The sequence below is a fragment of the Ahaetulla prasina genome, chromosome 6 (genome assembly GCF_028640845.1).
Source record: "Ahaetulla prasina isolate Xishuangbanna chromosome 6, ASM2864084v1, whole genome shotgun sequence".
Classification (NCBI taxonomy): Eukaryota; Metazoa; Chordata; class Lepidosauria; order Squamata; family Colubridae; genus Ahaetulla; species Ahaetulla prasina.
In genome coordinates this window covers 42,532,302-42,545,664 of record NC_080544.1, presented here as the reverse complement: position 1 = coordinate 42,545,664, position 13,363 = coordinate 42,532,302, and the positions used below count along the sequence as shown (strand labels likewise).

Sequence of the window (13,363 nt, the reverse complement as noted above, 5' to 3'; positions counted from 1 at the left end):
TTTCTTTTTTTTAAAAAAATGTATTATATGATAAAACATTACAAAGCTGAAAAAACTTTTTCTGAGAAACTTATGACCAGACAAGAAAATCAGTGGTATATCTGTTGTTTGCCTTCCATTCCAAGAACAAGAAAATGCGTAATTATCCTTATATTAAATAAGATTCTTAAGGCAAATCAAAATTTGGAAGCACACTGTATCAGGTTTTTAGGTTGGAGTCAAATATATAACATTTCATTTTGTGCCATTAATAATGTATATATTTGAATCCTACTCCTAAATGAATCATTTATCATATACGATACTGTATTGGAGCTTTCTTTATTCCACTAACAGGTTTATTGTATGTATGTTCTATCTTGCTGTATATACTAGGTTTCTAAAATCATTTAATTTGTTCAAGCAACTCTTAGGTTATTGATGTAGTAGCCACCCTAATCATTATGGGTGATCTATTATTAAACATGCATAGATTTAAAGATAGATTTGATTATTAATAGGCACAATATATCAAGCTCCTCAAGATTCTTTCTAATCTATATTTCTGTTTATGTAGCACTACTTAATTAGGGTATGATAGAATGGAATTAATAGTCAAGGGTGGATATCTCTAATGACCTGGCACTATTGTAGCCTCTGGTAAATGCATTCTGCAAATGCAGACTCACATTTATTAGCTGAGATCTATTAATTAGCAGATAATATGACGTCCATACTATGGTGCTAGATACAGATTTTGTTGCTAGGGAAGTTAGATTCTGTGGTACAGCATTTCAGACAGTATGAGGAAAAAACTCTGACTGCAGATAGAGGCAAAGGAGAGAAAACAGATTTCTCAATTTAGTGACTCCAATTAGAAATATGCTTGGAAATAAGTGATTGGCTCATTTAATGACATTCATCTCAGTTTGGTCATAGATGGAAGGAAGGAAGGAAGGAAGGAAGGAAGGCAGGCAGGCAGGCAGGCAGGCAGGCAGGCAGGCAGGCAGGCAGGCAGGAAGGAAGGAGCTTATTTTTTGTTATTTTTGTCACTTCTCCATTCAGTAACTACAGTAGGTCAGAACTATTTTAGTATCATTGTATGATTCAAAAGGTAGTGATTACTACACCTATTACACAAATAAGCACCTCATATTTAACCCATAAAGAAAATTAAAAAACACAGCAAAATGACATAAAAATGGAAAAATTCATTGAATCTAATTATGAATAAATTGTGAAGTTTATGAAACTGATTTGCTGCATCTTTCTCCTTTACCTCCTAGTATCAAGGTTAGGATCTAAGCCACAAAAATACGGACAATAATATGGCATCAAAGTATGATTTTTCTATATCAATTTGCTGCCTCTTTACAGTTCGGCATTTACCGAGCTTGAAAATTAATGGGCTGTCTTACAGTTCTCTAAAAAGATAGTTGTAGTTTTCAGAATACATGTGAAACAGTATATGCGTTTATTGTAAATGTTATACCAATCATGTTTTTTGCAAAGTGGAGCTTCAGAGCAAAGAACTAAAAGCAGTTATTTTTCCTTACAACTGATGCAATTTTTTATTTTTTTTTATGTTAAGATTTAAAATGTATGGAACTTGCAGGCCACAATGAAGCAAATGTTTACTACTGCCTGCCAAGTACAGTCTTATCTGAAAAAAAGAATATGTTGCTTTAGTTTACCATCAAAACAATGTAAATACATCAAATCTTTTAAATTGCACATTGCACCAATGCACAAGGCATGTAAAAAGTATATTTTAAGGTATTAGTGTAAGTTTGAAACAAGCTCTTTGAAGCACTATCTTGACTCATGCATCTGCCCAAGTTTCAAGGGTCAGATATATCATCACCATCCAACAAATTTACGGTCCCTCCATCTTTTACGGTGAAGGCGGATCATTGTTTTACTGCTGTTATTACATTAAAGGCTTGAAGCTGGAATAAGCAAAGGCTACTTCCTTTGGAACTGTCCATCCCAATTACATACAGTATTGTTTGCAGTGAGTCTAAAGATTTCAAGTTTATTAACTTCTACATCTATACTGTGTCTTCCCTCCCTCCAACCCCCATTCCTGTTTTGCCTGTTAATTTTGCTGATGTTTAATAAGCATCAACCTATTTTTGCTAACTGAATTTAATGGCTCTGTATGCTTGCTCTCTCATATGGATATAGGGAATTGAACGGGAAAATGCTGGATGCAAAACTAGAATTTGAAATTTCTGCCAGCGATTTTCCAATTTTATGACCAGTATTTAAATTTTACGTTCTGATCCATTAATAAGAATATTTGATATGTCATACCTAGAAAATTCAGTAGTATATATTCAGTCCTATTTGTTTTAAAATTATAATTTTTGTTGTGACTTTATTAAATAATATAGTACTGTCTAGTCCTGCCATCTTGGGAAAAACAGTTTAAAATTTTGTCAAAGTCGAAGCATAAATCCCCTTTTCTATGTTTTTAAAACCCAAAGTTTTATTTTCTAAAGTTGATGAAATAGGATTAACTTTTGTTAACTGTTCATATCAGCAGCTGAATAGTTGTTTGAACGATGGCAAGTTGCATATATTAGTCTACATAATTGTGTGAAATGAATTTTTTTCCTGAGCCAGAGCAAATTTTTACCAAATAACAACAGAAGCATAATCTATATTACTAACAGTCTAAAGTAAAGTAAAAGAGGAAAGTTGTAGCCATCATTCAGACTGTGTTGGATTAAAAAACATTTCATACTGATAGCAGTGAAAACATAACGCAGGTCTAGATGAGGAATCAAGGTTTCCAGAAAAGCCAATGTAGCTTGAAGACATGGCATAGAGTATGCAGAGCTACACTACTCCAGAAGTTTTGTCAGTACTATATTGCATGGCATTCAGTAGGGCGTAAAATGCAAGATGTTGTCACTTTATATCAGGGGTGTCAAACTTGTGATGACACATTGTCACGTGATGTATCACAACTTTTTCTCCTTCGCTAAAATGGGAGTGGAGGTGGCCAGTGCATGATGCATCTGGCCTGCAGGCTGCAAGTTTTCACCCCTGCTTTATACCTAAGCATATCCAATTTCAATCAGCTTTGATTACAAATGAATAGCACAGTATACCCATGTAAAATCCTGCCTCATATCTTGTCCTACAAAGTCATTTTTAGAGATTTTTTTACCCCGTCTTTTTATTTTAATAAAAAACCCAAGGCAAACATATCCAATATTCCTTCCTCTTGTTTCCCGCACAACTACCCCATGAAGTGAATTGAATTGAAAGAGAATGATTGGCCCAACCTCTCCCATCCAGCTTTCATGCCTAAAGGAAAGACTAGAACTCACAGGCTCCAGGTTTCTAGCCTGGTGCCTGCAGGCTACACAAAACTGGGTCTCATTTTCCAATATGCGTAATCCTTGTTTTTTGTGATCTAGATCAGCACTTCTAAAACTATCGGTAATGAAGAATCAAGGTTTATTATCGCCAATCTGTTGTAGATAAATACTTTTATAAAATATAATAAAAAGTGTTGGAAAACTGAAATTAAAAAAGATGCAAAATACAGACTTTTTAAATTAGATTTGGCAGACATAAAGTTATATTTCAACAAATATAATCAGGACAAACACTATTTAGGAAAAAAAAAAGAACAGAAACTGAATATTCATTGAAAGGGTATTGTATATTATAGGCAATTAATATAAAGATTCAATATTACACTTGAAACTTTTTGTTTTTCTGCAGTAGGAATAGGATAGTTACATGTAAAGTAGTAATTCTCCACATTAAATACCTTTACATAAACTTTGAGGGGCAGAACAGTGGCTCAGTGGTTAAGATGCTGGGCTTGTCACCAGGAAAGCTGGTAGCCCAGGTTCGAGACCCGAGTGCCACATGAAGAGGTGAGCTCCCATCCTCGTCCTAGCTCCTGCTAACCTAGCAGTTTGAAAGCATGCAAATGGGAGTAGATAAATAGGTACCACTTTGGTGGGAAGGTAACTGTGCTCTGTGATGTCATGCTCATCCCATGACCATGGAAATGTCTTCAGACAGTGCTGTCTCAATGGCTTTGAAAGGGAGATGAGCAGCACCCCATATAGTCAGCAATGACTAGCTGAGTAAAATCCACCAGGACTCCTTTACCTTTATCTTTATATAAACTTAGAAAAAACACTACATATATCTATATTTAAAGTTCTTAATGTGACAAGTTAGTTTGCCTCTTGCTTGTAAATTTATCTAATCTAGATTAGATTGATGACAGTGCTGCTCACAGAGGATAATATACATCTAAACTGTTTCTGTGTTTTGTTTTAGTAACACTCAAAGCAGGGAAACCAATCTTAAAAAGTTATGTTGACAAGAAGATGCTTTAAATCAGTTTTAGAAATCTCAAGAGTATTCATTTTAACTCCTATCCAAAATACAGGAAGTAATGCTTTACCACTTCTAACAATTTATCCTGTAAAGTTATAATTCAATTTAAATCATCTTTTGATGGGAGAAATTAGGGATAAAAATAAATAATATACATGTTACTTCCCTAATTTAGCTAATTATGTTAAACTATAAATTAAAAACAGGCTTGATTAAAAATTAAAATGATTGTAAGAATAACAAGTTACAAAAATAAATGCCTACATTTTCTCAGATGTTTATACATTTTTGGGTTACAGCTGACAAACTAACCCTAAAATATCACACATTGCAATATCATCCTATTGAACATGACGAGAATGCAGCTTGTGCTATCTGTAAGTTTCCATGCAAATTCAAAAACATCTGATGGTCCGCGGTGCTTCTGCCAGCAAAAATGGAGCTCCATTTTTGCTGGCAGAGAGTTGCAGGAGGCTGTTGCAGCCCAAAACAGAGCTTGGGAGCCCATTTTCTCTGGCAGAGTGCTTGGGTCACCACAGGTGCCCCCAACACGAGTGATGTCAAGCTGGCTACACCCTCCCTGGCCCACTGTAGCCCCCCAAAGTCAAACACAACCTTGATGTGGCCCTAAATAAAACTGAGTTTGACACCCCCGGTCTAGAGGAAAGAGAAAGGGGAATCAGTCTCTTCTAAGAGATGGTAAATACTTTCAAAAAAGCTTTAAAGTTTGTGCCAGCCCTATCAGGTAGACCATACTAAGAAACAAACATTGTTCAGACAAGTAAATCTACATATTTTGCAACAACTGTATTAGCAAACATTTGCAAGTGTGAATCTGCTACTTTTCCTCCTTTTGTCTTCATGAGAATTGGGAATAGAGAGGGTGTTGCTTCTGAGCCTTTTTACAAATTATTTTCTTGGTCTAGGCTCAAGTTTCATTGATCTGACTTGTTGCGTTAGTAGTGGGTCTTCCTTCTATCCTTCAAAGCCAGCTTCTTTATTCACTATATTTTGTGACATAATAATTTAATGCCCATCTGATACAAGGCTTTAATATATAAATGTAATAGTTAAAGAAATAAATAATAAATATAAATAAATAAATAGATAATATAATAATTACATAATGGTATGTAATAAATATAATAAAAATTATATACAGTGTAGTAGAAACCAATGCATATTGTGTCAAACATTTCATAGTCTTGCTATTTTGCACTGACTACTTACCATACTCCACTGGAAAAAGCATAATTAATTGGATGCTACGTTAAACTGCTTTATTATTTTTAAACACTGTATATACAGCAAAATGTACTTTATCTAAATAATTAAATTGTAACTGATAATGCTTTACAGAAGTCCTGTAGCTTACGTATTCTGTAATTTTGTTTCTTCTTTTCAAAGTCCTATTTTATCTTCCAAAGGAAGATTTTTAATCCAATATCTTGTTTTTAGCACATTTTATCAGTTGTGTCTTGGTTTGGATTAATTAATTTAAAAGATTTATATGCTGACTACCTTAAGACTTAAAGTAGTCTTTAAGCATTTTTAAGCCCATAATGATTAAACTGAAATAATCCGGTCCCTTGTGCCCATCAGAATAATTGTTCTCTTTATCAAAAGCTTGAAAAGAGTTTGCCTGCTAATCTTAAGAGGTTGGTCAGGCTGAAGGAGGTGACAGTAGTTCTTTAAATTTGTTTAAATTTGACATTAAGGCAAAGGTGTGAAATCTCAGGCCATTGCTGGAATTACAACTTGTCTACATTCTAGGCAGTATTTAAATGTCATGGTAAATTGCAAAGTAGTTAACTACATTTTATAGCATAATTGTGTGCCAGGAAATTGAAAATATTAAAGTAAACCAGGGTTAAGTAAATCATGTGAAGGAAACTATTGAGAAGAATCATATCCGCAACTTAGGTGTTCTCCTGGATGAACGGCTGTCGTTTGAAGATCATTTGATGGCCGTCTCCAGGAGGGCCTTCCACCAGGTTCACCTGGTTCGGCAGTTGCGCCCCTTCCTTGATCGGGATGCCTTGTGCACAGTCACTCATGCGCTCGTTACCTCTCGCTTGGATTATTGTAATGCTCTCTACATGGGGCTCCCCTTGAGGTGCACCCGGAGGCTTCAGTTAGTCCAGAATGCAGCTGCGTGGGTGATAGAGGGAGCTTTGCGTAGCTCCCGTGTAACACCGCTCCTGCGCAGACTGCACTGGCTACCTGTGGCCTTTCGGGTGCACTTTAAGGTTTTGGTTACTACCTTTAAAGCGCTCCATGGCTTAGGGCCTGGGTACTTACGGGACCGCCTGCTGTTACCTTATGCCTCCCACCGACCCGTACGCTCTCACAGAGAGGGATTTCTCAGGGTGCCATCCGCCAAGCAATGTTGGCTGGTGGCCCCCAGGGGAAGATCCTTCTCTGTGGGGGCTCCCACCCTATGGAATGAACTTCCCCCGGGTTTACGCCAAATACCTGACCTTCGGACCTTCCGCCGCGAATTGAAAACACATCTATTTATTTGCGCGGGGCTGGCTTAAATTTTATTGGTTTTAAATTTCTATTATTAATTTTAAGGGGTTTTTTAGTTTTATATATTTTAAAGTTTTTAGGCCAACAATATAATAAGTTTTTTAATTTGTATTTTAATTGTATATTGTACCGTTTTGTTTTATCTTGATGGTACACCGCCCTGAGTCCTTCGGGAGAAGGGCGGTATAAAAATTGAATAAATAATAATAATAATAATAATATACAGACTTGTCACTTGCTACTACCAAAATGCTAATGTTTCCCAAGTGGTTTGCACTTACAACAGCTACAGCATCCTTCAGTCACATAATCAACATTTGTGATCTTCCTGCCAGCTTCCCATTAAATAAAGTAAAGAGCCATGGTAGCACAGTGGTTATAGTGACCAGACGTCCCGCTTTTGGTGGGACAGTCCTGCTTTTTAATAATTTGTCCCGCATCCCGCGGCAATTCCAAAAAGTCCCGATTTTTTTTTGTTTCACTCCCATTCTGAAAATGGGAGGCGGCAACGCAAGAGGAGGAGGCGGAGAAGGGGGAGTGGTGGAGAAGGGGGCGCGAGAGGGAGGAGAGATGCCGCTTGACTTCACCTGAGAGGAAGAGAAGAGCGGAGAGGAGAGCCGAGGAGAGCCAAGCCTGCCTGGAAGAGCTGAGAGGAGAGCCGAGCCTGCCTGGAAGAGCGGAGAAGCAGAAGCCGCTCCTCCTCCTTCAGGCAGGTGGCAAGACTCAGTGCGCATGCGCAGCCCCCCCTCCTCCCCCACCCCCACCCCTGTCAATGGTGTCCCACTTTGCCATCGCTGAAATCTGGTCACTTTAACAGTGGTTATAATGTAGTATTGCAGGCTAATTTTGCTGACTGCCAATAGTTCGGCAGTTCGAGTCTCACCAGCTCAAGGTTGACTCAGCCTTCTATCCTTCCAAGGTCAGTAAAATGGGGACCCAGTTTGTTGGGGGAAATATGCTGACTCTCTAAACCTCTTAGAGAGGACTGTAAAGCACTATGAAGCAGTATATAAGTCTAAGTGCTATCTCTATCGCTAGAAAATTTGGCAGGGAAAGTTGCTGAAAGACTGAAAGTTGGTAAGTTCTTGGCCTTCCTTAGTTCACACCCCCTTGTGCTGTCCATCTTTCGGGTTTCTTGAGCTCATGCCCTGCTGCGCTATCCTTCCCTCGGATTTTCTGCACTTATGCCTCACTGGTATATCCATGGCCCAACCATCCAGAAGTTGCACCCAACCACACCCTGCTCCCTCCGGCCTTCCTGTAGCATTTACCTTTGTAAAATAAATCAACAGATAATATCACTAAGAAAGAAGAACCCATGTTCTATGTAGCTTACTTTCTCTGGCTACTGGATAGAAGACTGGAAGCATTCAGGAAGGAACATTCCAGGTCTTCTTCTTTTTTTTCTTGATACTATACAGTCTTTCTCTTGAAAGAAAACTGGCGAGAATAGATAAGATGTCCTTAATTTAACTACTTGAGTCTTATTTTCTCTGTCCGACTACTTATTGCAAGCTGTTAGGGGAGGAAAGAGAAAAAGTAGTGATGGTGAGAGGTCAGAGAACAATATTCATGTATCCCATAGTAGTGTGCCAGAAACCACTTAGCTACTCTTTCTTTAAAGGCACTCTAATTACTCTTCATCTGAAAAAACATCACCCTCTCTAAACAGCCTTCATAAGACTGATAATCTACTATAAGCTTATAGGCCATAACAACATGGAAGGGAAAAGAATAGAAAAAAAATTGTTTAGGCAATTAAGTATGAGCTCTTATAATTATTAATTTTAATTATAATAGTTCAGAAACAAAGTGGCAAAATGGACTTGATGCTAATGGAGTAACTCTTCTTTTTCAATAATTTTCTCTGCTGAATTGCCAGAGTTGTTAGTGTTTCTGCTTGCAATATTAGAGTGTATATCGTAAAGTACATTGCTTAAATATATGTAAGCGTGACAGTACATGATTGTCAGTGATGTTCTTGCTCTGCAGTTAATAAAGAGTTTTTATAAAGTAAAAGTATGTGAAAATTCAGCCTCCAAATTTAGGAAAGATATGTAAACCCTATAGTTGAAATAAACAGGATCTTTAATAAAGTATGCACTGGGAAAAATAAAATATTCATGGATAAATTCCACAAGTTCAATTCAGTCCCTATGTACTTGAGTATAAATCCTGTTAAGATTATGGCTGTACAATTATTAAATTGTAAAACAAGGAAATCAAGCATTTCATTAAAAAAACAAATCATCCATCTGATTGGGAAAAAAGTGGTAATATGGTAATTAATTCAGAAAAATAATAGGGTTGCTCTGGAAAAATCATCGAACTTCACCATGATAGCAGAAAACAATAAACGAATGTATTCATTCAAATAGGGGGACACCAAATATGTTACATGTGTGAAATGAAATATTTAAATGTTTAAAATGAAATACTTACTTTCTGTGGTGCTAGCAATGTATGTTAATAACAGCTACTTAACCATTTTTAAATATGGAATGTATACTGTTGATGTCAAAATACTGATTTTCATTGATACTTGCTAAGAATATTATAGCATTTTTAAGCTCTCTTTGAATTTGGGAATCTGACTGAAAATCAATACTTTATTTTTCTGAATGTAGAAGTTTTTGGACAGCTATCAGGCTGTGCCAATGAAACCCTATGCCAAATTAAAATAGATCAATTTATAATATGATGAAACATTCTTGATTGAACATTCAATTCCCAATCATTGACTATGCTCGCTGTGCTTACTACAATCTATCTATCTGTCTGTCTATCCATCCATCCATCCATAATTAATCTGGGTGATTGTCAATATATGAAAACCCAATACAAAAACAACTTGATGTCAGTTGATGTAAAACCCAATGTACTGTAAAAAACAACAGCAGTATTTCTCTGTAGTGAGGGATTTGGAACTTTGAAACTACAGTCTGAGACATCTAAAGGCTGTTTATTCCTACAGTATTAGTTTTGCTGCAAATCGGCTTTGCTTGGAGCTGGCAATACTAATAAAAATGTATTATGATATGATTCTTGGGGGTATTGCTGCATGATACAATGTTGTTTAGAGGAGATGAGATACATTTATTTGTTCAACAAGATAGAGTTTCTTCAATTTAATTGAAGAATTGAGACTTTTCTTCCTTTATTCCTATTACGCTTGCAAATGAAGGAGGAGGCCTACAGAAAAGGTGATAAAATGCTGTACAATCAGGCCAGAAATACACTAACAAGGGAGATCAGAGCAGCAAACAGAAGCTACTTTGAAAAGCTAAAGAATCAGTTTTCAGCAAATGAACCAGCAAACATGTGGAAAACTCTTAAAAATATCACCGGCTATGGCAAACCTCCCTCCCAGGCTGAAGGTAATCAACAACTGGCAGATGACCTGAATGAGTTTTTCTGCAGGTTTGAAAGAAAACTACAGCCACCTATCTCCACAACACCCATCTCAGACACACCAACAACAGCCAAGCCTCCTAGAACTGACCCCATTTCATTGGGTTCACAACCTCTAGTGATCACAGAAAAAGAAGTGCAGGACCTATTTCACAGACAAAAGCCAGGAAAAGCTCCAGGCCCAGACAAGATAACTCCTTCTTGCTTAAAAGTCTGTGCTGACCAATTGGCCCCCATCTTCACCCATATTTTCAATAAATCACTAGAGATGTGTTATGTTCCTTCTTGCTTCAAATGCTCTACCATCATCCCAGTGCCGAAGAAGCCCACCATCAAGGAACTGAATGACTACAGACCAGTTGCTCTAACATCTGTAGTCATGAAAACCTTTGAAAGGCTAGTGCTTTCCTACTTGAAAACCATCACGGATCCGCTGTTAGACCCCTTGCAATTTGCATACCGAGCAAATAGATCAACAGATGATGCTGTTAATATGGCTCTGCACTACATCCTACAACATCTTGAGTCTCCAAAGACCTATGCAAGGGTCCTTTTTGTAGACTTTAGTTCAGCATTCAATACCATCATTCCAGACATTCTTCTAACTAAGCTAAACCAGCTACAGGTACCGGAACAGACTTGTAAGTGGATCACAAGCTTCCTAACAAACAGGAAGCAGCAGGTGAAGCTAAGCAAGATCACATCAAATACCTGTACAATTAACACAGGGGCCCCCCAAGGCTGTGTGCTCTCCCCACTTCTCTTCTCTCTGTATACCAATGACTGCATCTCCAATGATCCATCTGTTAAGCTACTGAAGTTCGCAGATGACACAACAGTGATTGGTCTCATTCGAGACAATGACGAATCCGCATATAGTCGAGAGGTCGAACGACTAGCCTTGTGGTGCAACCAAAACAATCTGGAACTGAACACACTCAAAACCGTAGAAATGGTGGTAGACTTTAGGAGAAACCCTTCCATACTTCCACCTCTCACAATACTAGACAACACAGTATCAACAGTAGAAACCTTCAAATTTCTGGGTTCTATCATATCGCAAGATCTCAAATGGACAGCTAACATCAAAAACATCATTAAAAAAGGACAACAAAGAATGTTCTTTCTGCGCCAACTCAGTAAGCTCAAACTGCCCAAGGAGCTGCTGATTCAGTTCTACAGAGGAATTATTGAGTCTGTCATTTGCACCTCTATAACTGTCTGGTTCAGTTCTGCAACCCAACAAGAAAAACACAGACTTCAGAGGATAATTAGAACTGCAGAAAAAATAATTGCTAACAACCTGCCTTCCATTGAGGACCTGTATACTGCACGAATCAAGAAGAGGGCCGTGAAAATATTTACAGACCCCTCGCATCCTGGACATAAACTGTTTCACCTCCTACCCTCAAAACGACGCTATAGAGCACTGCACACCAGAACAACTAGACACAAGAACAGTTTTTTCCCGAAGGCCATCACTCTGTTAAACAAATAATTCCCTCAACACTGTTAAACTATTTACTGAATCTGCACTACTATTAATCTTCTCACAGTTCCCATCACCAATCTCTTTCCATTTATGACTGTATGACTATAACTTGTTGCTGGCAATCCTTATGATTTATATTGATATATTGACCATCAATTGTGTTGTAAATGTTGTACCTTGATGAACATATCTTTTCTTTTATGTACACTGAGAGCATATGCACCAAGACAAATTCCTTGTGTGTCCAATCACACTTGGCCAATAAAAATTCTATTCTATTCTATTCTATTCTATTCTATTCTATTCTATTCTATTCTATTCTATGAAAGTAATTTTAATTTTATTCTTTTATTCTTTATGTAAAATAGTTGTGTATTTTGTTTTTTTATTTTTAGGACTTCCTTATGGAAACATTCATCATGTTCAAAAATCTTATTGGGAAGAATGTCTATCCTTCTGACTGGGTTATAATGAACATGATGCAGAATAAGTAAGTACAAAAAAATAAATACATTTTCTTAGATATTATTTTGTCACATGCATCGTTAAACCTTTGTCTTTACTCAATTTCATAATCAACATTGTTTCTCACACAGAGGAAAGCTTTTGTTGTTGTTGGTTAAACTAAATATTTTGCTAACCAGAATTATAAAAGAGATTTTAAATAATAACTAATAAAATTGCCAGTGACCTCATTCAGACATGGCAATACAATATCACTGATTTTGCTCCTTGTCTCTTGTTTCAATTAGTAAACGTTGAATTAGTAAACCATTGTTTAACTAATTGCTTAACCCAGCCTGACAAAGCAAATGCTTTTTTCTGGCTAGCAGATCAGTGAAGAGAAATAAATTGCCTTCTTCTTGACTTAATAAGCTTTCTGTTGTAATTACAATCTATAATATTTATTAAGTGTTCTTCCTTTTATAATAATTCCAACAGAGATAGAAAAGTTCCTTGAAAAATCTTTTGGAGTAAATTCATACATGAAAAAGTTTTTCGACTCATCAGTTTAATAGAAATGATTTTTACTATTTTTCTTCTCCTATTGTTTGTCCGTATTATATTGAGGTTTAAATTATATTACTGTGAATTGTATTTCCTAGCAATCAGCAGCTGTCTTCATCAAATGCACTGCAGCTTCCATTCTAATGAAATTGTGCTACCACACTTACTGCCTATTTTGCGGCCATAGATTAACATGCGTTCCCGTCAAATAATCAGCACGTTTAATCAAAGTATGCTTTTGCAGGTAGACTATTAAAAGTAGCTTCCTTAAAACCATCCATTAAGGTCCTGCGTGTTCTTATCTACCTGAGCAATGGAAATAATCGTACTGGTCTGACTGTGAGTGTAGAATGATCTTCCTTAAGTTATTCCTTGCACAGAGATCTAAGCAGCTTTTCATTTTCATTTTTTTTCATTAAGGGTTTAAATCTGTAACTTCAAATCATTTCTGCAATAGAGCTTCAGTAAAGAGCTTTTTAAAAAATGCTCTAGTATTCAGCTATACTTATGTCCAGATCTAAAGTATTATGTCCTGGCAGAAAATACCTTTTGATATAAAATTTTCTC

At 36.7% G+C, this 13,363-nt stretch overlaps 1 protein-coding gene across 6 annotated transcripts in view; it reads left to right on the top strand.

The window, feature by feature from the left end:
- DOCK1 (dedicator of cytokinesis 1) overlaps window positions 1-13,363 on the top strand; it is a 513,270-nt gene that overhangs the window by 302,060 nt on the left and 197,847 nt on the right. For all 6 annotated transcript variants that reach the window (XM_058189019.1, XM_058189020.1, XM_058189022.1 and 3 more), the window contains one exon: window positions 12,184-12,278. In XM_058189019.1, coding sequence (XP_058045002.1) covers window positions 12,184-12,278 — 95 coding nt within the window. The remainder of the gene's footprint in view (window positions 1-12,183; window positions 12,279-13,363) is intronic.